We start from the raw sequence: 25,905 nt of genomic DNA, 5'->3' as shown, positions 1-25,905 counted from the left end.
CAGCACAAACTAACGAAAATTCAGTTGATATTGCACGCGATTATTCTAAACAGATTAGGCTTACTGGATAATTGAATCTATTTTGAAAGAGTCACTTAACATGAAATTAAAATGTCAGACATAAATTGAGGATAATCAAACGATTAAGTCACTCAAACTATTTTAGCTCACCTGTGTATCTTGGCTGTGCAGCTTGAGGAATGGCAGCTGTAAGTAGACAAATTAATATTAATGCAAACACTTTAGATTTTCGTTATCCAAAAAACTGTTTAAAAACAAAATAGGACAATAAAAAAGGAAGAAACTAAAAAAGCAACGGCATGGTGTGTGCTTCATCAAAAAATAAAAAGATAAAGTGTAAGATACAAGCGGCGGAGAGTAGCAATAAAAAGTGTGACTCCAACACAGGATCGGGTCAAAAGATGATATCTTAAAGGGGAAGAGCATGTTAATTGAATATAAAAAAACTATAAAGGGATACTTACGCATGATAACCTTTGTTGGGAGATCTGAAGAAAAATAAAACAATTAGTTGTACTCAATGCTTGAAAGATCTAATAATTATTGTATATGCTTACTCACTAATGTACTATTACTTAATTTTGGTTGTGTTTCCCGACATAACCAATCAAACACTAGTTAACACCCAACCTGCGGAAATCGTATATGCCTTTGGAAAGATAAAGAGAGGAAAAAGCTCAAATTCACCAACTCAAAATTGGGTTTGTAGATGGCTTGAGTTGAGCCGACAAAGTATAAGCTATGGCACTTACTGATCGAAGTTGAAATGGCAGTAGGCCCGGTTCCTGGTCTCTTGGCAATGGATTGGATCCAACTGAACTTTCCAGCGCCTTTGTAGCCAATCATAGCAAAGGAGGTTCTAACTCCAAGTTTGGGATTGACTTTGTTGCCAAGAATTTTCTACACAAAAAAAAATGACATTTGCATTAATAAACTCGTGCAACCAGTTAAAATATCTTGTGCTTCTAAAAAGCTTTAAGTAAATTATCAAACAAAACCCTCAGCTAAGACCCCTTATTGCTGCCAGCATTTGTAATAAAAAGGTGGAGAAAGAGACGAGATAGAAAAGAGATAAAGGAAGCATATATTGATTGATGGCTGCATACACAAGGCGCGAGCAGCTGCTAATTGCGGCTGTTTATACCCTTATCTATAAAGATGCAGATAATTGCCAAATGGAAGAAAACGAGACATACCAATGCATCAAGAGCTGGCTTCTTGAAGTTGCCTGAGTCAATAGCATCTCTGGAAGCAATAACAACGATCTTGTTGTTCAATGCTTGTACCCACTTGAGCATTCTGACTGCCGCACCGCCGTCACCGTAAACATCAAAGTTCGCGCGGCTGAAGTATTTCCCTTCGGGATACGTCAGCGCAACCAAGTTCATTCCCCGTCCGTTCGTACTCTTTTCTACGCCGTTAATTTTAATTGATCCATATGATGCTCCACAGCGACCTCTTGCGGGTGGATCGTTGCAGCCAACAGCGACCAAGTCAATCTTCAATGCTAAAAGTAAATTTTAATATTTTTATTAGCACAAGTCATTCAAAAACAATCTCGCCATTTAAATCACAAAATTACGAAGTGTAGAATTACGAAAACTAGAAAGAGAACGTAACAAAAATGTTGCGTATACATACGTGGACGTCGCGCTGGAGCTGGCACTTTGGCTCCACGGCAGACATATTTAACTTCAAGGTATTTGTATGTGCCGTGGCACGGGTCTTTAAATACACCGTTGGTGGCACTCAACGAGCACTTTGGTTTGCCTTCGCACGCCCTCCGAACAATGTTCATCGAGCTATAACAAAATGCAAACCAATTTAATGTCTACCCATTTTATTAACCACTTTTCGTACATAGCAAAACATAAAAACATAGAACATGCCCACACTTATCTGTATATTTTCAAATTTAGTGATATCTTGAATATGTCCCCTCGCTCATAATGTAAAGATGGTTAAAAACTGCAAATAACAAATCTATGCATGACTTAAACCTTTGACTAATTCCAGAATTCCGAAGCATCAGTTTATTTATTGAAAACTGTCAGGTAAGTAACTGTAATAACAAGAGAATAAAAAAGATGATTCCGAAAAACCTCACTCTATCAGGAGTCAAATCAAAACGGATAAACACACTAGTGTTTTGTGGAATAACATAGATGAGACTTACGCGCCAGCCCTACAGTTAGTTTTCCTCATGGAGGAGCTCTTGCACTGATCTCTATTCAATCGTCCGTAGTTTGCATATGTGATGGTGATAAGTCTTCCAGCAGGACACTTCAGTTTGCCAGTACGCCCTTCGCAAATAACCACCGCCATTTCACTTGCAGCTGCAAACAAAGAATTTTCAACACTTTGAAGAGTTGGTCATAATTTGGTAGCAAAACCGAGATCAGATTGGTAGAGCCTGTTATCAAATACGGCAAAAGCAGAAGAATAAGAAGAAAAGACTGCACTTTTACAATGTATACGTATTCAAAACAACAAAATATTCAACTATATGTTAAAGCAACCATTCAATTTTATTCATTCCTGAATATCAAGGAAAATATTAAGGAAAATATCAAGGAAAATATCAGGCCATACATACGTTTCAATGGCTCATCTTTGACCTTGCGGATGACTAAAATTCAAAACAACAAGCCATTTTATAACTCACCAACAGAAAAAAATATATAAATAATTAGGGAAAGCTTCGCGTTGCAATTTGCTGGTTTAATGTGCTTTATTCAAACAAACGATGAAATTCTACAGGCTGACTAAAGTGGCGTTACTGAAGAAAACTAAAATCACCCATTTAGATAAATCTACATGGATCACGTTAAACATTCAACAATTTATGCTGATTTAGCCAGATAACACTAGATTTAGCAAGTAACCTATAAAACGTATTTATCAACAACAATACTTTGCGCACCTTGAGCAGAAAGAGCAGACCGGGACTGGATTCAGAGATGGCGCCGGAAGGCTGTGTCGAAATAGAGATTCTAATATACCGAGAATTTATTTGTTTTCTGTCGTCTTGATTCCACAAGAGCGCTGTTAACCGCCCATTTAATTTAACAACATGTAAATTCACTGTGTTTGCTAGGGGCCCGGCGAACATTAGATTATACCTAGTTGCATGTAAGCATATTTGACTGCAAAGTTTTGATGTTGGTAAAAGTTCTTTAGAATCCAAATATTCCGTATAAACAGGTTACAAAAGACAACTCACGCAGCTGGGCATTGATAATAGATGGGCCTCTGCCTGGAGGAAGTGACTTTTGAACGGTCCATGGTTGTCTTCCTCGGCCTTTGAAGCCAATAAGGGCATACGAAGCTCGATACTTCTTGACGAAAGGTTCCTGACCACCGACCGAATACTAAAATAATAATAACAATTGCACGATTTGAACAAGAAATTGACAGAATTTTGCAAGAAGACTAGTATAGTTTGTTAAATGTATGTCAGGTGGCAATTCAATGGATTTTCATTTCGCAATCTTTGATTTCTACCCAAAACAGTGTATTAATAGCGAGATAAGAATTCGAGTTACCATGGCAGAATAGCCTCTGTTGTACATGGACCTGGTGTATTCATCTTTGGCGGCTATAAGTACGAGGCTGTTTGGCTTGATTTTGTCAACAAAGGAAACAAATCGATCAACATTGCCTCGGCTGGCTAACGTGTCAAAATTCCTGGAAGCGACGAACTTGCCGGTCTTGAAGTCGATAACGACAACGTTGAGACCTCGCCTATTGACGCTACGTTCACGACCGTTGACTTTGATTGAGCCTGAGTTGTGACCGCAATTTCCTTTGGGAGGATCGTCGCACCCTTGGGACTTGATCTGGATCTTCAGAACTGAAAAACAGCAGAAGAAAAAACAATGAGCTCAGCGAATGACATCCACATGACAAGAATTAAATGGAACCATGTTTAACTATATTTTGTTGATTAGTTTCAATCTGATAACACCAGTTAGTGGGATCTTTCCCCACTAACCTACCTATTTTATTAGCTACTTCTTTAACCCCCCCCCCCCCCTAATTTTGCTGCTTTAAAACATAATGTTATTTACGAAAACAAAAGTGAATAGAAAAAGCAGTACCGATTCCTTTGCTTTCATCAGGTTTCACATCTAAAATACAAAACAAAATTTATGAATCAATGTATTTAAAATCAGTAGAAGGCCAAAATGGACACGGGTAGAAACAATCTTGCCGGACTAACTAAACTTCTTATGCCTCGTCGCTACCAATAAATCCCAGAAGATCATTTCACAATCTGTGCATATCTGTTTATTTCTCAGCCGTTCTTCGATCATAAGTGCCCCAATAAAAAATACTTTCACAAACAACATCATCGAAATAATATCAAATATTGAAAGGGCTTAAAGATGCAGTGTCCCCAGTTTACAAACAATTAACAACATAACTTCCTGACAGAGGGAATTGTGCGAAAGAGGGGAATTTTACGAAAGAGGCAAAAGTTTATAGATATGAAATGAGTTGATCTTACTTGGCTTCTTTTCTCCTGGGATTCCAGCTTGTTTGTACATATGGGTACCCAATTTGCTACCAGGCCCGATATCTATGGAAAATGTTCACATGAATGTTAACGATCCAAACAACAATTTCACTAACAAAAAATTGGGTAGATCAGAATAGAATTGAATGCAGCTACTCGCTCATGACTCAGAAAAGAGGTCAAAGACATAAACTTTCTTTCCACAATTTTTTTCGTTTTATGCATGCAGAGTGTACCAAAGTAAATATCAGTAAAACGGGAAAAAATAAAAAAACCAAATTCTGACATACGTCTCAAAAGAGCGAACTGCAGGGACATAAGTCCAATCGGGAAGTGTGATATTGGCTCAATCAGGCTGAAATCCTTCTGATTGTTAACGAGGTTGTTGATCTGTGCCTTGTCCACTTTATCACCTAACCCAATGGAGAAAACACGGACACCCATGCCTTGTATTCTTCTAACCGCAGCCTTGAGCGTATTTATATTGTCAGAGAACTTCGTCTGTGTAACGATAAACAGAGCTCTTTTTGAGGCCTCCCGTGTTCGGAATATTTTGTTATACCAGTTAATGGCACTCATGACGTTGGTTCCAGTAGGGTTTGGTCTCATTTGCTCTATATCTCTCATGAGTTGGCTTCCGCAGAAAATCTACGAAAGAAATAACTCAAATATAAGTTTTCTGAGGCTGGATGTGTTAATTTACAAACTCCCTTGGCCAGTCAGGAATTCGCACCCCCCAGTGAGGTTAAATCTCAATGAAAGAAGACTGTTACGAACCTCTTTGTCTTGAATAACGACTTTAGTTGGGTTTTTTCCAAATTGAACAATGCTGAACTTGCTACCTTCCAGGCGGAACATTCTGGCAATGTTGAAAACGAATCGTTTGATGAGCTCAAAGTTTGCTGCTGTGCTTCCATCGACAATAAAGCCAACTTTTGATGGCAAAACAGCTGCAAAAGGGACAGAGGGTATTGAGTCAAAATGCAAAAATACGGTACATCTTGGCAAAAATACGCTACAAAAATACGCTGGCAATTGGCAAAGGTTACAATATGATCAGCTGCTTTACTCTAAATGCCGGTAAAGAAGATTTGTTTATAATTCTTTGCTTTAATTCCTGTTGAAGATTGCCCCTAGCGATAACTAACGACTAAGAAAAATGAAAAAATAAGCATTCCATAGACATGGTTGAAAAACCTCAGCGAATTCAAATGTTACAAGAACTTTTAAACAGAAGTAAGATTTTAAAAACAAAAACGTACTTCCGTATCCAAAACAGTTGATGGCCTTCTCCCAATTCCATTGAGTTGTAAGTTTTTTCAGAAGTTCAGGTGTGATGTTCATAACTAGAAAAGTGAAATTGCAAAGCCTCGTAAGAATTCGAACTCTATTGAATCTCGTGATGCTTCATAGTCACGACACAGAAGAAGGGGAGGTAGTGACACAGAAGAAGGGGAGATAAACAGGTGCGGGATTCAAGAACAAAACACATGTAAACGGTTACGCTGCAACCGTCAGTAAATTGCTTGTAGTAGAGATAACAAAATGAAATCATATTTAAATCTTAATTTCATGAAGAAAATTTTCGAGGAAAAGAAACATCTGAGAATTTGTGGCGGTCGCATAAACTACAATTACCAAAGCTGAAAACAACTTGCCTCGGAATCGACACAGTCAGATTAACAACTGCAGGATACGTAAGATATTTTATCTAAACTTAGGCTTTTTAACATTAGGTGTATTTTTCTAATTGCATTCATTTTACAACAATTTTGCTGTACTTTGTTTAAATAATTGGCTTTAATCAGCTTTATATTTGTAAAAGCCACTTTAAATCAAAGAATAAATAAATAAAATAAAAATAATAAATCTCGAATGTTCAAGTCACAATTTGAAAAAACCACAAGTTTATAAAATAGCCTACAATTTATAAAATAGCCTACAATTTATAAAATAGCCTACAATTTACCAGAACGTCTGTTCATGCAGAATTAAAGAAACTCCTTTAAAATTGAAGAAATAACATTTTACCCTGAATTCCACCGTGAACGTGATCGTCCTTATCATCGTCGTCACTAGGTGAGATTGGTGTAATTGGACCAGTATTTGTCCCTTCATTTTCAGTATCTTTGTTCGACGTTCCACCGGCTGGATTGACACCTTGATTTTTAGAAACTTTGTCACCACCCTTATCTTTCTCTTTATCGCCAACACCACTAGGAGCACTTGGGGTTCCTGGTGTTCCTGGTGAACCACCTGGCGTTCCTGGTGAACCACCTGGCGTTCCTGGTGAACCACCTGGTGTTCCTGGTGAACCACCTGGTGTTCCTGGTGCACCTCCTGGTGTTCCAGGTGTACCTGGCGTTCCTCCACCTCCCCCTGGTTTTCCGCCTGGAGCTATTGGCTTTCCGCCTGGAGTTCCTGGTGTTCCTCCTGGAGTTCCTGGTGAACCACCTGGTGTTCCTGGTGTACCTGATGCACCTCCTGGAGTTCCTGGTGCACCACCTGGTACTCCTGGTTGACCTCCTGGTGTCTCTATTTTTGGCTTTTCCTATATCAAAAGTGAAAGAATAACGAATATGAAGTACAAGAGCGTCTATATTCAGTTAAATTTTCATGTTAAACATTTTTTAAAAAAGTCAAGGATCATCTCTGCATTTTCGCTGCATTACCACTGAATTACTTTCAAAGATAGGTAATGAATACACAAAATAACATAAAAATGCCATGAATTACATTCTCCTTGCTCTCAGGTGCTCCTGGTCCGCCAGCATTTGGAATTGGCTTAGGAGGTCGTGGTTTGATTGGTGGTTTCGGTGGTGGAACTGGGTCTACATTTGTTCCAGTTGCTCCACCTCCAGCTGCAACATCAGTGCCACCGTCACTCCTGGCACCGTCACCAGTAGCTCCACCTTTGCCTCCTTCACCTGTACCAGGCTTCTTTGGACCTCCTGGTGTTCCGGCGTCAGGTTTTCCAGAAGATTCATCCGGAACGCTGCTTGTTGTTGTCGTGTCCTTAACATCCTTGCCACCGTTTCCGGCGTTGTCCGGTGTTACCTTTCCGTCCGATGGTGGACCATTTGAAACTTGAAAATAGGATAATTGCGTGTAAGAAGGAGAAACAAGATCCCAATTCTTTAATTCAGCGCAAGAACAACACCCACTATTCATCTCCATGATAAAGCAAGTGCAATTCTTAGTGATCTGTATTTGCCATGAGTTTCCATGAGCTTAAACAAGTTTCTTTTCCTTAACAGCGGCCTGAGTCATCCTACACGATTCTAAAAATCTGAATGTCTCAATTTTCCTTTAATCTGTGATTTAAAAAATGACACAGAACGAGAGAAAGCTGAACTAACAACATCAAACAGGATATTTACCCATGGTCAGCACAAACTGAATTCTTAGAACGATGGCTGGCAATTTTGAGCATGGGGACTGCATTGCCCAGTCACCGGTGGATGCAAGAGAAGTGATTTCTCCTCTGTTGATATCGCCAATACCTTCAAAAAGACAAACATCCAACTTAGGCAAAAATTGAAAACAACATTTGAAAATGGCCAAAAAAGTACACGACGAAAGAAACAAATGATCAATCTCCGGAAAACATCAAGTAGAATTAATAGCCACAGCCCTTTCGTGAAAGCCTTCTGCGTGAAAGCCATCCCTGTCATTGTGAACAGAAAGCGCTCTGCATCGAACACAAAGACGTTGCTCAAGGACATTACATGGAACTCTCCCACACAAATCACGAGAAGTGAATTTGGAAAAGGCATAGATAGCTTTTCAAAGTAAAAGATACGTTGTATTTCAACTACCAAAATTCGGTAGCTTGAAATAAATTCTGTTTTTGCAACTAAAATGAGCATTGGGCTTCTTGATCAAGAATTAACAGCTACATATTCTCACCGATTGACAGCAACTTGACATCAGATCCTCCCAGGAAAGAAACTGGACTTTTAAAATTGTCACTTGAACTTCCTTGCAGTATTGTTATGACAACCCTTGGGTTATTCTTTGCCAGTGTTTTCAGGACATTTCTTCTTACGTAGTTCAGAGCTCTCCCGACATACAGTCTTTTATTGGCACGTGGTTGAACCTTGACTACAGCATCTTGAATCTGCTTCACTTTAGTGTATGTTGCCCCCTTTGTGACCAAACGAGGTCTGTTACCAAAAGCAACAATGGTCGTTTTCACAACACCGTTTTTGAAAAGTCGGATGATGTTGTAAATAAGTTTCTGGACAAGTTCGAAGTTGGTATCATCTGTCTCGTCAACAACGAAGACAACGTCGGTGTTGCGCAGCCCTATAAAATGTGAAATATTGTGCAATCAAATAATCATATGAGCTAAACAAATAGGTCACCATATCAAAGTAGCAGGGTTCATTGTCATCATTACCTAAACTTAGAGGAAAATTTTTTCAATGGCTATATCGGGCCAAAACGTAGAAGAAATTTCTAAAATGTCAAAGAAACAATATCCCCTTTACGTAGGATCGATAAACCTCTTGACACATATTGCAACAAAGAGATGAGAATACAGGTCCACTGAGAAAAAATGATAAAAACATAATACCCGTTGGTTCATGACATAAAAAATACAACACGTAAATTTGATCAGCACCATACGGCAGTGCTGGCGCCGTGGAAGCTAAAAACAAGTTGAAAGGTAAGCAGAACTTGACTGCCACATACTGTTGTAGACAATTCCTTTCTTGATCTGGTTCCAGTCCCACAGTGATTTAAGCTTTTCGATATCTTTGCTGCTCGATGAACTGATAAATGGTCCTGTAAATACATTATCATAATTATTGATTTGTAACCTAAGAAGGAAAGATGGCAATATTTGGTATCAATACCTTGAAAACCTACAACTCTACAATCATATTCAAATAAAATTGGTTTACAATATAGAGCCCATTAAACTGTGATGATAACGGTGAAATAGCTTGTCCTCAAACTGAGTTCAAACACAGTATACAAATTGAATTCCACAAAAACGAGGTGAGAGGAGATTGATTATCTTATTACCGTATGGTGGAGGAATTGGTGGTTCGACGATAGGCTTGTCAGTTGGCTGAGGTAAAACTCCCGTATCCTTGTGCTCTGGGTTCTTTCCGACAACTGCAAAAAACAGAAAATGCGTAAATTACAATTAGATGCACTCATTTGCATAAATTACAAAAATCAGTTTTCAGAACAAAAACTCACACTATTAGCTACAGTGAAAACACAATCTAGAGCAAGAAAGGTTTAATGACAATGACAAACAAATGATAAAAGGTGAATCTTGTTTCAATATATTACTTGTTGTGATGAGCACTTGGATTTTTACAAGATTCTTTGGCAGATCTTGCCATTTTCCACTAATGAATTGGTTTGAGATGGGCTTCAAGTCATTTGGCTTTGCACCAGGCCCAGCACCAATGCCATAAATTGTAACACCCATTCCTCGCAGTTTGGCAGCAGGCCCTTTGGGATCATCGCTCGATTTCCCAGTCGTTATGACGAAAACAATCTTCTTTGCAGATTTATCAGGTGCAGAAGGGAACAATTTTCCGGCAGCATCAAGAGCAAGACCGATTCTTCTTCCTCCAGGGCCATAGTATCTAATGCCAGAAAAGTAAACGTCAAAATCAATAAACTACCGAACATTGTACAATTCAGAAGCTCCTTTCGAAACATAATAACGTTCTCCATTGGAATAAATCATAATTTCATAGTTCAGGCAGCCAGACGCTTGTAGCCACTACATACAAAGCACCAACAATTCCTGCAAAAAGTGTCAGACGATAAAGTGACACGCTCCTATCTGAAGTTGGAAAGTTGGAGCTCACCTAGCGTTTTGTCTTAATTAGTTTTTAGTTCGGCAGTCAATCACTGTCATGTGTAAAATGCGACATCATGACATGCTGACGTGGATTGTGTCGTAGCAGTGGTTTGTTTTGGTAACCGCAGAGCGCAAATCGCCTTAGTAATTACAAAGACAACCAATCAAAGAAGCAGAGTCGATTTCTGAAAATGGCCTACCGCAAAGCGTTGGCGGCTGATAACAGTACACTGACTCCTTCGTAGACTTTCCAGGATCCGAATGTGTTATCAAGTGCACCACCAAAAGTGACGAAAGCAACAGAAGAGGTGTGGTGGAACAATCTGTGGAGATTGTATACGGTTCTTTGGATAGTGTCGAAATGATTGCGGTTGGTACCATCGATAAGGAAAACAATGTTGGCTGGCTTGAGGCCTGGAAGAAATCAAAAAATAGATTTAATAAAATCAAATACAAAATATTTCAAAAGTAATAAGAAGTTCATTTCAAGGAACAGAAACTTTTGTGAAGTAAACGTCATTCACCTTCCTTATTTTCCTAAAAAAACATTTTTTCATAAATACTAGATTGTGAATTTTTCTGTTGGCGGTTAAGGTTAAGCAAATAGCACCAGCAAACTCACCATTGTAAATCAGGTTGATGTCATATGATTTCCAGTCCCAGTTCTGAACAACGTCGGTGAAATCAACTATGATGTAACAAAAAGTACAATTTCTTTAACCTTCGAAAAAAATTAAAGAATACCGAAAAGAAAATAAGAAAACTGAAGGTAGAAAAATGAACTAGCGAAAACAATGGAAAACATTCTGGAAATCCAGCATATTTTTTTACATAAGAATGACCAATAAAAAGGTGACTTAGTTCATGTTTTGTAAAAAACAAAAAATTAGAAACAATCGATTTGCAGTAATTAATTGAAAGCTGTGATTTACTCGATATTTAAAATATTTCAAACAACTTCAAAGAGTATATAAGCTGAAGGCGGTGAGCAAAGAACAAATAATGATATGAAAATGATTAAATTATAGAAAATAAGACAATGATACCATCAATTTTGCCACTTGATCCAGTATTCGGAGAGCTTTTACCAACAACTGAAAATATCGAAATTAAAACAACTCTTACAAAAATTTATTAAAATGACAGAACATGAAAAATTATTGTAAACTTTTTCAAAAGAAAGGAATTTATTTCAGCTCGACAAAATGATATATCCTTGTCGTCTTTCAACGAACACCGATTGCCACTTCAGGCATGCTTGCATTAATACTGAACAAAGGCCAATATGTCTGATATACGTCTATATACGTCTGATAGCCAAAGAGTCTCAGCATATTTCTAAAATTTCATAAAATGCTTCGAAAAATATGATTACTTTATAAGACAAATATATCAATAAGGTTGTTTAATGCATCAATAACCAAAAAAAGGTGTCCAAAAATGCATGTGTCATTCTTGAATTCTTGTTCGTCTTTAAAATGCCTGGCCGCAGCCCCGTTTGTCGGTGGCCTAACACTCTGGTGCGTTGTGAATAGAGGTGGCTTGGAAAATCGTATAATTTAAACAATTGAAATTAAAATTTCGAAAAAAATCGTGGTCTTCGATATTCTTTAATGTACTTCAAATGTAAGGAATGAAAAAGAACATACCTTTAGTAAGGCCTTCGAAAATAGCACCGCTTGCAGTAACAAGCCCATCAAGTCTACAGCCAAAGATGAAAGATGATGAGAAAGCAATGAGTGACAGCTCCTTTTGCTTGAACCCTTTGTCTCCGAGATTAGTTTTTGGGTCGAAACCAGTCAAACCAATGGCAAATGTAAGAATACCTCGCTTACGTAGGTTAGCAGCTGGTCCAATGACGTCATCAGTAGACTTGCCCTTAGTTATGAGAATAACAATGTTTGGATTTCCAGAAGGAGCATCTGAAAAGGTGTGGAGGACAGCTTTTAATCCAGCACCGACCTTCCTAAAGCGCTTCTTTGACTTGGGTATTCTGTTAACCAAACGACGAGCTTGTGCGCCATTCCTAAGCATCATCCAGTTACCGACTCTGTACTGGGCGTCTCCAAAGTCAATTATGCTGACGTATGTGCCAGAGAGCGAGAAAAATCGAATGATGTTGTACACCATGTGACGGATGTAGTTCAGGTTCTTTAAGAAAAATCCTTCAATCACGAATGCAATGTTGGCTTTGTTGAGCACTGCAAAAAGATACACGATGCTTAGATGCTGTGTTGTGAGATAATATGAAAAAGTAATCTTTCGAAAGGAAAATCTGGAGAAATTCACATGAAAAAAGCAAAGTCACTGACCTCCATATTGGATTGGTTTGTACTTGTTTGCCCAATCCCATGTCTTCTGGATATTCAAAATTGTGCTGTCACCTTGCAAAGAAAATGACAGGATTATTGATTTCAAAGAAAGAAAGAAACTATTCTTGCAGCTAATGGTTTTAAAATCAGTACTTTATTTATGCACGGGATAAATTTGCAGATGAGGAAATTTCTTATGATGGTTATCAAACATTGCCCTTCATGGTAAAAATTAAATGAACCCTCCTGGATGAGGATTTTTTAAAACTGCTTGTAAGTCATTTTGCAATGGCATATTGGCTTGTCTATCAGTTCGACAGATTTATTAATTTAAAGAGTGCTTTGAATTATGTGTAGTGGCTAGACTTTTGATAGAATATCATCGCATTTTAACAGAAGATTAATTGAAATGGACTGAAATAAATAACATCGAGAATAACATCAATCAGTAATTTCTGATTTCGAGCATAGAAAAACAGACAAATCTGAAAACCCGGGTTGCGTGTTGCTCGTTTTTTCGTATTTAATCTTCGTATTTTTTTTTCGTATTTAAGTAATTTTCTCGTTTAGAGTGCCATCAGCAGTACTATGGTTTGCAGAAATCGAATCAAATTAACACATCACAAGATGCTAAATGCAGTTCAAGGTGACTTGAACAACATTTACTGCAATAATATTTTATCCAAAAAATGCTGATACTAATTCAGGATGTTACGATAGCGTCATAGTCACAAACTACATGCAGGCTTAAGGGCTCGAGCCTCCATGAGAATTTTTGAGAGGGGACCAAACTTTATGATAAAGCAAAAGTGCATTTTCCAGGCAATTGTTGAATCGAGTTTTTACCATTAACATTTTGAAAAAACAATACTAATGTAAAATGAACAAATTGTGTGCTTATGGTTAGGACTGCAATACGATAAATCAAAAACAGTGCAAAAAGATGAGAAAATTTGCTTACCAACATTGACAGTGACTGCACCACCAGACCCAGTATCTAAATACGAGCAAAATTAATGTCATCAGTTCTAATCGAGTTTAACAGGGGGTTATCAGACTCCGACAGATTGAACCGATTATATCACTTCCGATAACATCACTTTCTATTACATCACTTTCTATTACATCACTTTCTATTACATCACTTCCAATTACATCACTTCCGATGTACTTCACTGCCAAACAACGGAAGCGTAACTATGGAAACATGTTGCTTTATTTACAAATTTAGAATTATAATATCATTTTTACACGTAGTGATTCATTTTGAAGGAGAAACATTTCCCAAAATCTGGATTGGTTAATTGATAAGATATGATCTAAAAGTTGTCAAAGACGTAATCTAAAAACAGCATTTGTGAATAAAATGGAAATATTCAAAAAACACAATACACTTCCTCAAATTAACACAGAGAACGATTTTAGAATGCTTAAAAAAATAACATATTTAAACGTTTTTTGTAAAATTTGGCAAACCTTGTTTAATGAGATTTTCAATAGCCTTGAATCTGTCAGGGGTAACCATTGATTTTGTGGGCCCATAAACAACATATCCAGGACTGGTAGCAATCTTCTGGAGGTCATCTTTGAATGTGTTTGCTTTTGGGTTGATTCCATAGCCCCAAACCTTAATGTTCTTTGCCTTGAATTTGGCACCAATTGCAGGTAAAATGTCAGAGTCAGTTGCCTTGCCAACCATGATGACGAAGAGAACATTTGGATTTTTGTTTCTTCCCATCTGAACAATAAACTGTTTGTATACTTCAACCATAGCCTGTCCTGTTTTCCTTGACGATCCTCTTATTATTGGAATGGAGTTTATTACAGCCTGGAAAATACAAGCAGCATGTCATAACAAAATATGAACCAAATACACGAAAAGGATTGAAACATATCAAAATATTTGAAATATTTTTTCACAAAACTAGTGCAAATACTAATTGGAAAAGCAATCTTTCATTATTAGGCTTATTTCTATTAAAATTGATCGTGGATTTACCGAATATCATCATTTGACTTTAGAAACGATAAATAGACTTGCTTCCATTCTATAAAATGCATTCTATATAATTACATTTCAATGTGAATTTGATTTAACAAAACATCTCTCCATTTCAGATAATCAGCATAGCTGGCGCCCTACCTGGATTTCTTGCGGACTGGCAAAAGACTTCCAGTTTGTAATTCTTTGCTGGTTTGCGCCATATGCATAAATGGAGACATAGGTGCCTTGAAGCTGGAATAATCTTATGTAGTTGAAGACCATTTTCTGCAAAAAGCTACGTGTTGCACCGCTGGATGTGTCAATAAGAAAACCAACATTGGCTTTTCCACAACCTATGTTAACAATAAATGCATCAATAAGCAATTAATTTACAGCAACAAAACATGACTATAAGCGGTCTTAACTTCTAAACAGAAGTCGTGCTTTGATAAACTTTGAGGGCAGTTTATGTAACAAACACCCTCAACGTACTAGGCTTAGAAAGCTTCAAGACGAGGTTGATTCATAAAACAACTACGTTATTGCGTTTGAGTCGATGCAGTCTTTATCCTCTGTATTCGTGATGGTCCAACGTTGAATGCAATAGTCCTAAAGTAGCCTCAACATTTTTTATTCTTATGTGATTCATATTATTCACAGTTACTGCAGAGTGTTCTAATAAGTTCAAAATTCGTCATCTCAGGATTGATAGTCGCTTAACATTGGGCTTTGGGCACAACGTTACTCTGTCATAGTTGGCAAATGATCCATGGGCCTATTTCGAACAAACCCTTATATAACAAACACGGATAAATTGCACGAAACTAAAGCAAAGACAAATTACCTCCATATTTCAGTCCTTTGATGTATTTATACCAATTCCAGTCAGAATGATACCAAACTATAATAGATTAAGCAATTAAGAATTTCGATGCGTTCAAAAATTTCAGCTAAGAATTTACTACGTCGATGTTGTGAGAGGATCATTTTAACATACGGAATTTTGTATACATGATGAAATGTTTTTAAGTTATTTTGACTCAAATAATCGACAGGAATACACCTGGTTATTAAAAAGAATTCTCCCTGCGTATTCAGATGCTGGTAAAGTTATAGAAAAATATAAGTGAGCAGCAACTTTAAACAATCCATGCATACTAACACATATCAAGATAAAGCTGATTTACATTTCATTGCAGTCAGGTACAAGGTGAAACTTGGCCGTAACAAACTTACCTCCTCCAGCTCCTGTCAGCCCTGTATAGAAAACAGAATGATATCAGGATAAGGTTCCGTATTAAGTAAACAATTAAGAATTGTCTTTATATAACAGTTTTCAAAGTGGGACCAACGATGACCAATCACTGCAGTATTTTGTGACTAAAAACAAGAAATCTTAAGCAAAGGCTATCTGCTTAAAGGTTGTTAGTTGAATTTGCTAAAGCGGCTTTCTACGTTTATCCTTTTTTGTATCCGGTCAAAATAGAGACTCTTTGATTTATTGACAAACATCACATTAGGTGACCAGAGTTTTTCTTGATAATTTCATGCCATTTCTCCAAGCCAGGATTTTCCAGGTAAAATTGGAATCTTAAGCTTATTTTCAATGCCTTGTGACTGTCAATGACTGGGTGTGTGAAAGAGCATGGTTTTCCCTAATTAACTGAAGTCAGAACCAATCGTCCCTTATAGAGAGCATGTTTTCATCATCTAACGAAAGCTTCTACTAAAAATGCATTTCCCAGCTTAAAAAAGTAATTTCTCAAGAAAATTGTCGAATGATATCAACAGACGCTGATTTATGTTATACAAAACTGCTTCCACCAATTTCACTTATTCACATAACAACTTCGTTGCCCTCCTTAAACTAAGAACATACTCAAAACGCCCCTTGATCAGAAGACCCGTGCATTAAAGCTAGTGAATGGCTTACATCTTTGCAGCCTGTGTTGGATCCTAATCATAATTGAAGGTTTTCTGCTGCTACCAATAACCACGTGCTCGTACTTGGTCGCCCTGAAGATTCTGGGTGGTGTTGTGATCATGGTCAACTCCTCAAGGATAAGACGGGTGCCGAAACCAATAACATAGACGCGCACACCGAGTGCCTTCAATGACTTTGCTGCAGCCTGCAACTTGTACACGCACCCATAGGTACGACCACGCACGATCAAGAACAGGACCATTTTTGCTTGTGGAGCCTTAGCCTTGTTGCCAGCAAAAACCTTAACGACATTTTCCATTGCTTCTCCAATCCGGCGGCTTTTTGTTTGGTCCATTCTAATAAGAGCGGCGTTTCGCTGCAAATCCTGTTCATTTGACATCTTCTTGAAAGCAGTTACCTGTGAACGTTCAAAGGATAAGTTTAAAATTTACTCAATACAAAAACCTACTTTTTTTCAATAACGGAATATTGAATACATTGATTACCCATAGGACTTAAGGGGTTATGGATCACATGCGTTTTTACCACTAAGCAAATTCAAAGCTTGTGTTTTCCATTTGCACTTTGAAGAAAGCTTCATGCAGCATCTACACATAATCGCTCAATATTTGAATTTATAATTGCCAAAACTGTCAAGCAAATGGTTCCCTATGATGAATTTTTTATGATGAGTGGCTATTTCACGCAAACAGATATTTTGGTGCTGAACAGCTTAAGGCATTACAAAGCTAAAAACCATTTGTAAATCAAAAGAGGTTTTTTTGTCAACCTGATTAAAGATAATAGGAACAAAGAGCGTCGTTTTACTTAATCATCTAACAGTAGGCAACTCACCTGATTGTATCCTTTACCAAAGGAGGCAAGTGTATAATATGTATCCCCCAAAGAGAAAGTTCTGGCCAGGTTGTATACCATGCGTTGGGTTATAGGCATGTGTGTGCGAATGGAGGCATCGACCAAAAAGGCAGCATGCGCCTGCCCAGATGCAACTAAATTCAAACAGAACACGTGAAAATAGCTTAAATGGGTTAAATGAAATCTTAAAGAATGGAATGAAAATTAGAAACACTTATTGAACACAAAATCATGGCAGCATCAGAATCTAAATTTCTTTGATGAAATCATGAAGCATAAAAGACTAGATAGACAGCCAAGTAATCAAGACCTATCTGCATTTATAGAAAGGAAAATTCTGCATAAACACCTTATTCCTCATAGCACTTGGTTTTCTGGTTAATCAGGGCATAGTCTATAAACAGTCTTAAACAAATCTCGTATTAGGATCCTAGCCATCCTATTTCCAACATGCGACCTCAAATCGAACATTGCTTCTTTGGAAAATAATAGCCATGTACCAAATACCGAAATACAAATTTTTGCTTGGGGGGCCGCCCCAATAAATAAGCGTAACATTAGCTATATTTTCTTATGCTATTTATGTTTTTAGGGGGGGTGAAGGCCCCCCGGTATCTCGGTCCTTGCCAGTTACTGAAACTGTTAATTTGCTACAGCAATGCAAAACCATTTGCAAATACCAGCAAGGAACTTAGACTATTGCATCAGGGCATTTCTATATTAAAAAGTCATTCACTGTGCTTTCTGGCATACCTTCGTACTTATAACCTTTGATAAATTGCTTCCAATTCCATGCCAGCAATTTCGTATGCCATTGTGAATACTTGGAAGTCTTTACTGGAGGCTTCGCTAGCACCATTGGAAGTTTTGGTGCTTTTCCTGTCAGTTTCGCTTGCTCTATTGCCTTTTGTATCTTTTTGGGAGGTGGTTTCCTTCTTCCTCTGAAAATATTTTTCACAGCATTCCAGGCACCCTTGGCTAGTTTTTTGAAAATTCCCCATCTCTTATTGTTTTCACCAGTCACCATACCACGGAATGTTCTGACCTCTGCCTCTTGTGGTTCTACGAATGTTTAATATATAAATTGTAGATATGAAATCTTTAAGATGCAGTACTTCACGGCATAACAACTCGTCTGATGAATTTTTGAAGCAAGGATTCACATAAACATCCCCTTAGTCATACTACGAAATATTCTAACACCTCTAGTGGTGAAAATGAATTTGAGTATAAGCGATTCAAAGAAAGAGTGGTTGTAACAATGGCTAAGGAAAATAAGGTATGAAGAAGACTGCCTACCACATTCACTAATAGAGACTTCTTCGTCATCATCTTCATCTTCCTCATTATCAAAGAACTCTTGAGGGTCTGTAAGTTCTCTGGCCTCAACTTCTTCTTCATCGGCAAAGTCATCAGTAGAAGATTCTTTCTCCTCTTCTGCAACATTGTCTTCCATTGCATCGGATTCTTCATTATCATCAGCTTCTTTGCCGTCATCTTCAAAAGCAGAACCATCACTATAAGTTACTTGCTGGCTTTCATCTGTCACGTCACTAGAGTCTTCATCTTCATTGCTATCTTCAGTCTCTTCAGGATCCTCCTCACTAGCCAAATCTTCTTCACCCTCGGAGAATTCATTAGTCTCTGCGGTATTTTCATCTCCGTTTTCGTTTGATTCACCTTCACCTCCCTCTTGATTATCAACGTCGGCATTTTCATCTCCGTTTTCGTTTGATTCACCTTCACCTTCCTCTTGATTATCAACATCGGCATTTTCATCTCCGTTTTCGTTTGATTCACCTTCACCTCCCTCTTGATTATCAACATCGGCATTTTCATCTCCGTTTTCGTTTGATTCACCTTCACCTCCCTCTTGATTATCAACATCGGCATTTTCATCTCCGTTTTCGTTTGATTCACCTTCACCTCCCTCTTGATTATCAACATCGGCATTTTCATCTCCGTTTTCGTTTGATTCACCTTCACCTCCCTCTTGATTATCAACATCGGCATTTTCATCTCCGTTTTCATTTGATTCACCTTCACCTCCCTCTTGATTATCAACATCGGCATTTTCATCTCCGTTTTCGTTTGATTCACCTTCACCTCCCTCTTGATTATCAACATCGGCATTTTCATCTCCGTTTTCGTTTGATTCACCTTCACCTCCCTCTTGATTATCAACATCGGCATTTTCATCTCCGTTTTCGTTTGATTCACCTTCACCTCCCTCTTGATTATCAACATCGGCATTTTCATCTCCGTTTTCGTTTGATTCACCTTCACCTCCCTCTTGATTATCAACATCGGCATTTTCATCTCCGTTTTCGTTTGATTCACCTTCACCTCCCTCTTGATTATCAACATCGGCATTTTCATCTCCGTTTTCGTTTGATTCACCTTCACCTCCCTCTTGATTATCAACATCGGCATTTTCATCTCCGTTTTCGTTTGATTCACCTTCACCTCCCTCTTGATTATCAACATCGGCATTTTCATCTCCGTTTTCGTTTGATTCACCTTCACCTCCCTCTTGATTATCAACATCGGCATTTTCATCTCCATTTTCGTTTGCTGCAGTGCCATCTCCAGTTTGAGTACCATCTCTAGCTGTGATGGTTGATTCTTTCTTGTCTGTATCAGAATCATCGAGCAGTGTCTGGGGCGTTGGAGCCGCTTCGTTAGATGGCGACTCATCTGAATCTGGTATCTATAAAATGAACCAGATGTAACCAATGGAAAAAATATAAAAAACCAAGATGTTAACATTATTAATTAATACGAATTCTTACATATAATGCTAGAAGTATGAAACAAAAATGACATACATTGCCTCGAATTTGACCAGTTACAGCCATGGTTAAATTTGATGGTGCGTGCAAAGCTGCCGATCCTGGCATTGATGCAGATGTGCTGCCAACTTTGCTTCTAGTTTCTGCTTGTGTTTCAGATCCTGCAGCATCAGTACCTCCAGTACCACCAGCTCCTTGACTACCATCTCCATCTGTACTGCTAGTTTCACCAGTACTTTCATCAGCATTTCCAGGGGTCTGATCACCGGCACTTTCATTTCCACCAGCAACTTCACCTGTATTGTCGTTATCTGTGTTGCTATTCTCATCACCACCACTTTCGTTTCCACCAGCAATTTCACCTGTGTTGTCGTTATCTGTGTTGCTATTCTCATCACCACCACTTTCGTTTCCACCAGCAATTTCACCTGTGTTGTCGTTATCTGTGTTGCTATTCTCATCACCACCACTTTCGTTTCCACCAGCAATTTCACCTGTGTTGTCGTTATCTGTGTTGCTATTCTCATCACCACCACTTTCGTTTCCACCAGCAACTTCACCTGTGTTGTCGTTATCTGTGTTGCTATTTTCATCACCACCACTTTCGTTTCCACCAGCAATTTCACCTGTGTTGTTGTCATCTGTATTGCCATTTTCATCGCCACTATTTTCGTTTCCATCAGCAACTTCACCGGTGCTTTCGTTATCTGTGTTGCTATTCTCATCACCACTACTTTCGTTTCCATCAGCAACTTCACCTGTGTTTTCGTTATCTGTATTCTCGTCACTTCCCTGTTCGTCTCCTCCCTCTTCGTCTTGCCCCGTTAAATCATTCTCGGCATCATTCTCGACGTCAACCGAAAATTCTTCGCCATCATCATCTGCGACATCACCCTTGTTATCTTCTTCGGGAGCAGTGTCATCGCCTTCAATATTTCCAAACTCTTCGGTTGCAGTACCGTTGTCATCTTCACCCTCATCTTGATCTTCTGCAGATTATCAAGAAAAGTTTGTCAATAGATCTAAATTATTTTCATACATATTGATGCTTTTTTCCGAATACTCTGCTTGCGTATAAGCTCAAACCTTGTAGAATTATTTTAAATTTTGTTATCACACGAATACAAAGTTGTACCATCTGCTAAATTACATATATCGGCACCAGTCAACAAGAAGAGTAAACAAAAGAGGCCCTAGGACCGACCATTGTGACACTCGTAGTTTTGTTTTCTTCAATGTGCTGAAGGCTTTATCTATGCCTCCAATGTGCCAGGTAACTAAAGATTTGAAGCAGAGTGTCTCTGCAGAATCTATAAGCATGTAATTTTGCAATCAGGAATTCATGATCAATGCAATCGAAAACTTTCGATAGGTCTACCAATATAGCACCGGAATATCCTCTTTGGTCTAAAGCTATCTTACATACGAAGGGTCAAGCAAAAAAACCTCTTAGCAATGAAAGGCTTTGAATGCAATCCTGAATGGAATATTGGTATCTTTAAATTCATGTTTTTAAATGACTCTTTATTGAGCATCTATAGCAGACCGATATGTGACCAAACTACACAGTCGCGACTTGTTTCATTTTAAAGTGCTTGTACAGAATATTCCATCAAACGTTCAAAAATTTTAAATTTAACCAAATAAAAGATTTTGTGAGGATCAAACATAAATTTTTCAGTGAAATAATTACGCTATTTCATATTTTTTTTTAATTACAAAAGGGCCTTGGTGGCTTAAAATAGACCTTTCATTGGAGTAGTGGCAAATGTGAAGGGTCTCGAATTTCCTTGCGAAGGTCATTTTAAACTCAAGCTTCAAAAAACGTTTTTAATAACTATCACTCGTAATTGAAGTTGAAATCTCAATTGATCCTTCTATATTTTAAGCTACATGGTGAAAAGATTCAATGAAATTAAAAACCAAGTCCCCTACTTGCGCAAAATACCCCTGACAGCTCAAAGTGTCCAGGGAACACAACCTTGGATCGCACTTCACTATAAACATACACCCACAACGGACTCATATTGTACCCCAGTGAGACTTCACCTGATTTTCTCATTCAATCCTTCATATATCCCAACCCGTTATTTTAACTTGAAAAGTATATTTGCAACGAAGTAAATACTTACAGTGAAGAATTAGCTTTTTACAAGTACTTTACCCAGAAGTATCATTGTCTTCATCAGTATTTCAATGCAATTTGTTTCAGCTGAATATAAAAAAATACAATTCCTGCAACCAAGGGACCTCTCGAGCAAGAACGTGCTCGAGGCTTACACAGTTTAGGTATAGCACCTTGGAAGGTCTTGAGAAACTCGTCAATGCCAAGAAAAAATGCAACAACTACCTTGTGTAGATTCATCTTCCTTCTCTCCTTCTCCATCGTCCTCTCCAGTCAGATCAGCATCATTGTCATCTGAAGATTCGAGGTCACCATAGTTTTCACTCTCGCCATCGTCACTACCATAGTCGTTTATGTTGCTGATGTCACTCATGATTTGCTCGTCGTCAGCTTCCGAGAAGTTTGCATCGCTGTCGCTCGCGTCATCTTCATCAGCGGCAGAATCTTCGTCGGGGTCGTAGTCGTCGTAAGCATTGTCACCCGACTCATCGTCGTCGAATGAAAGCTCCTCATCGCCCGATTCTTGTTTTTCTCCGCTGCTGAGGTCCTCGACGTCGTTATCATCTTCGACGCTCTGGTTTTCGATCTCTTCGTCGTCATAGTCGGCCTCTTCCTTCTCTAACGCCAACTCAGACTGATCTTCCTCGAGCAGATCATCACCGCCACCACTGTCGGTAAATTCGCTACTTGCGAAATCTATAATCGCCTTTTTCTCGGCCTGAACATCTGTTCGATTCTTCGCGACTATAGTAATAGGTACTTCCGGTTGCCTCTGCACAACAAAACTCAACGGCACAGAGTTATCTTCTTTCACTTCAGCGAAACAGGACGCTGCCAGAAAGGCAAGAGTCACAGCTACTTGCCAAGTAAACATCCTTAAAGAGAAAGCAACCTTTAGTAAAATAATTTGGAAATTTAAAGGCTTTCTTGAAAGGAAAGAGGATAGTGGTAGATAGAACACTGCGCAACAAGATCGGGTATGATGCTCTACATGAAATTCCTCATTTTAGTCAAGCACATAGCATACATTTTGGCTGAAAGGAACTCAATCAAACTGTACTTTCATAAAAAATACAATTCAAAAACCAAGGTAGCCTAAGAAAAGCTTTGTTTTCCGCGCACTTCGATAATGATGGCCTTTGGATTCCCTGTATAATACTTCCAAATATGGCACCTTACGAATAGAAAGGGCATTTTTATCAACCTCAACCATTCACAAACTTGAAGATGTCATGTTTGTCGAGTTATCACCAGCCGAGAGCCCCCGCTCAGCAGAAGCCACTCTAGAGACCAGCCAGCCACCGAACACCACCCAGCCCGCCGAAAAGCAGCAGAGACGCCGCCGCCCCGCAGAGTCCCAGCAATAGAAGCAACATAACGTACACCTCGACAGCTAAGACCACGCAGAACAACACCACCCCCACCGTCTCCATTAAGCCTAGCGCAAACAGCAGATTGTCGCAAAAGACGAAGATTTTTGTCTTTCTCGGAATAACTTGCTGTTTGCACACAGGATAACGGTTTCCATATTTCCCCTTCTTTGCTTTTATTTTTCAATGAACGAAGTGCTTTCCTCTTTGACGGGAAAGACCTTAAAGAAAGCCTCGTGAACAAAAAATCTACCTTTGATTGGTTTTTATTTTAGAATGAAAAAGCCTGCCTTTCGTCGCAAAGACCAATGACAAATAATATTAAGCATTTTTTATCTCAAAGATTATCGCAAAAGCAAAAATCTTTCAATTTTTGCCCCTCACATTACAGATTTATGTCGTAAAGAACAATAATCTTCATCTTTTGTGACAAAAATCTGCTGTGTGCGCTTAGGCGTTAGAAATTTAAATATAATTACGACGTTTCAAGCATAACTTTTCATCAGGTCAAAAGATTAGGAGGAGTAATAGTTAAAAAGAGAATAGAAAAGTGGAAACGAAAGATAAACTTTATGGAACGCAGTAGGAATACAACGTAGGACGTGAGATGAGGTGAAAATATGTGAGGGGGTAGAAAGCGTAGAGATAAGATGGTAAAATTAAAAGAATGATAGCTGGATTAGGAAATATACGAATATCGTATTCAAGTTCATTAGGAATAAGAATTCAAAGTTTGAAAATAATACGTTTTTCGAGGATCTTATAAATAAGTTACTAAGACCGCTGCTGAATTGTAAACAGGAGCGAACATTTAAAATCTTCTAGAGAGTTTTAGAACTTTCGATTTAGTAACTATCCTTGCGATTGGCCAACCAAGTAATTTCAAAAACAGCTGGGAGAAAATCTATCAACAGAAGATAACTGGGTTTTGACGTGCAATTCTGAATCTGACTTAGCATCCATTATCTTATTTTGATGTCAATCATCCCATTATTAAAGATGTTGGTGATAGCCGTAGCTGAAAAGGGTGCTCTGAGAAGAGAACAAGGAACAAAAATGGAAACCGAATCATTCCGCGGATATCTGTGGGCGTGATGACCATTTTAAATGTTTACAACAAGAACAATCTTAATGAACGTTATCGATAAGAAAAGTGTTTATATAACAATTCTGATGGCATTCAAAAGCAATCCACCCTACCATGCGACACCAAGAACAGAGGTGTGACTTTTACCGAATGACCATTCATAACACAAATGTTTAGCACCAAAATAAACATAACACTTGTAAATCACAAACAAATATTGACTTAAAAAAATCCAGCGAAAAAATCTACTCACCTGTCTCAGAGTTTACAGCATTTTTACAAAATTTACAAACTGCCAAAGAAAAGACAATACCAGAGAAGATCAGGCAAGCAAACAATTGAACAAATCAAAGCAGGTATCAAGGTTATTAGGGCGCTGACTCACCAGGGTGAAGATATTGATAGTCAGCTAAGCATGTCCCATTCCAAGCAGGTGTCGTGAACGCTCTGTTTCCAGATTCTAATAACACAGATCTCAAATAACGTTATTGGTTCAGGTAAAAATAATCATAATTATGATCATGATCATAATAATTCGATTGATAATGATGAAAATCGTCCTAACCATAAATTGCCGTTTGATATGACGCTTAACTTGAGTGCTGCTTTTCAATCATTCAATCTGCAATCCCGGACAAAAATTGTTGAGACTATTCAAGAGAAGTCGATTTTTTCGCTTTCTTTCAAAAATAACTTCTCACTTTCCCTGATTCAATTTTGAAGGAATGTTTTTGGAGCACAAAAGATAAAACCGATAATCCAACATTGATTCGGGGGAAAGGAGGGATTCGAGTTTACAGGGTCAACGTAAAGTAGAAAATTGCAAAAAATTCCATTTTATCTCAACAATTTGTGCGTGATTGTAACTCCCTGATTGGTGCCCAGTGTGTGTTGATTAACAAACGAAATAAGCAAAAAACTTAACAATAATTATTATAATAGCCCAGGTTTTCTGATGAAACTGACTTAAGAAACCATAGACAGTGATGGTGTAGCCTACTGTCGACATGCGTTGAAATTTTTAGTTTCTTTTTACCAAGAGATAAAACACATTGAATCTAA

At 38.2% G+C, this 25,905-nt stretch overlaps 1 protein-coding gene and 1 long non-coding RNA gene across 4 annotated transcripts in view; one reads left to right on the top strand and one right to left on the bottom strand.

Annotated features, from left to right (window-relative positions):
• LOC135680930 (uncharacterized) overlaps positions 1–25,303 on the bottom strand; it is a 55,555-nt gene extending 30,252 nt beyond the window's left edge. The window contains exons 1-38 of one of the 3 annotated variants that reach the window (XM_089113802.1): positions 25,229–25,303; positions 22,612–23,261; positions 20,298–21,250; positions 18,769–20,179; positions 18,223–18,531; positions 17,449–17,603; positions 16,603–17,011; positions 15,906–15,926; positions 15,514–15,570; positions 14,829–15,022; positions 14,162–14,513; positions 13,647–13,682; positions 12,686–12,757; positions 12,023–12,574; positions 11,420–11,467; positions 10,996–11,061; positions 10,574–10,787; positions 9,851–10,152; positions 9,575–9,667; positions 9,239–9,331; positions 8,450–8,848; positions 7,921–8,043; positions 7,277–7,626; positions 6,572–7,091; positions 5,803–5,886; positions 5,318–5,490; positions 4,831–5,188; positions 4,532–4,603; positions 4,122–4,151; positions 3,567–3,874; positions 3,245–3,392; positions 2,618–2,650; positions 2,198–2,357; positions 1,663–1,823; positions 1,218–1,528; positions 774–921; positions 486–509; positions 172–207 (exon numbers count right to left, since the gene is read on the bottom strand). In XM_089113802.1, coding sequence (XP_088969928.1) covers positions 172–207; positions 486–509; positions 774–921; positions 1,218–1,528; positions 1,663–1,823; positions 2,198–2,357; positions 2,618–2,650; positions 3,245–3,392; positions 3,567–3,874; positions 4,122–4,151; positions 4,532–4,603; positions 4,831–5,188; positions 5,318–5,490; positions 5,803–5,886; positions 6,572–7,091; positions 7,277–7,626; positions 7,921–8,043; positions 8,450–8,848; positions 9,239–9,331; positions 9,575–9,667; positions 9,851–10,152; positions 10,574–10,787; positions 10,996–11,061; positions 11,420–11,467; positions 12,023–12,574; positions 12,686–12,757; positions 13,647–13,682; positions 14,162–14,513; positions 14,829–15,022; positions 15,514–15,570; positions 15,906–15,926; positions 16,603–17,011; positions 17,449–17,603; positions 18,223–18,531; positions 18,769–20,179; positions 20,298–21,250; positions 22,612–23,260 — 9,424 coding nt within the window. In that variant the 5' untranslated portion in view covers position 23,261; positions 25,229–25,303. The other 2 variants (XM_089113801.1, XM_089113803.1) reach the window with 2 other exon arrangements.
• LOC148958112 (uncharacterized) lies at positions 12,819–14,947 on the top strand. Its single transcript, XR_016144888.1, has 2 exons — positions 12,819–13,331; positions 14,804–14,947. It is a non-coding gene; the product is annotated as an uncharacterized LOC148958112 (long non-coding RNA).
• Positions 25,304–25,905: the final 602 nt, after the last annotated feature.

This window comes from Rhopilema esculentum, chromosome 18, assembly GCF_057945365.1.
Source record: "Rhopilema esculentum isolate cy_ngs chromosome 18, ASM5794536v1, whole genome shotgun sequence".
Lineage (NCBI taxonomy): Eukaryota > Metazoa > Cnidaria > Scyphozoa > Rhizostomeae > Rhizostomatidae > Rhopilema > Rhopilema esculentum.
This window is presented reverse-complemented; position numbering and strand designations above follow the sequence as displayed.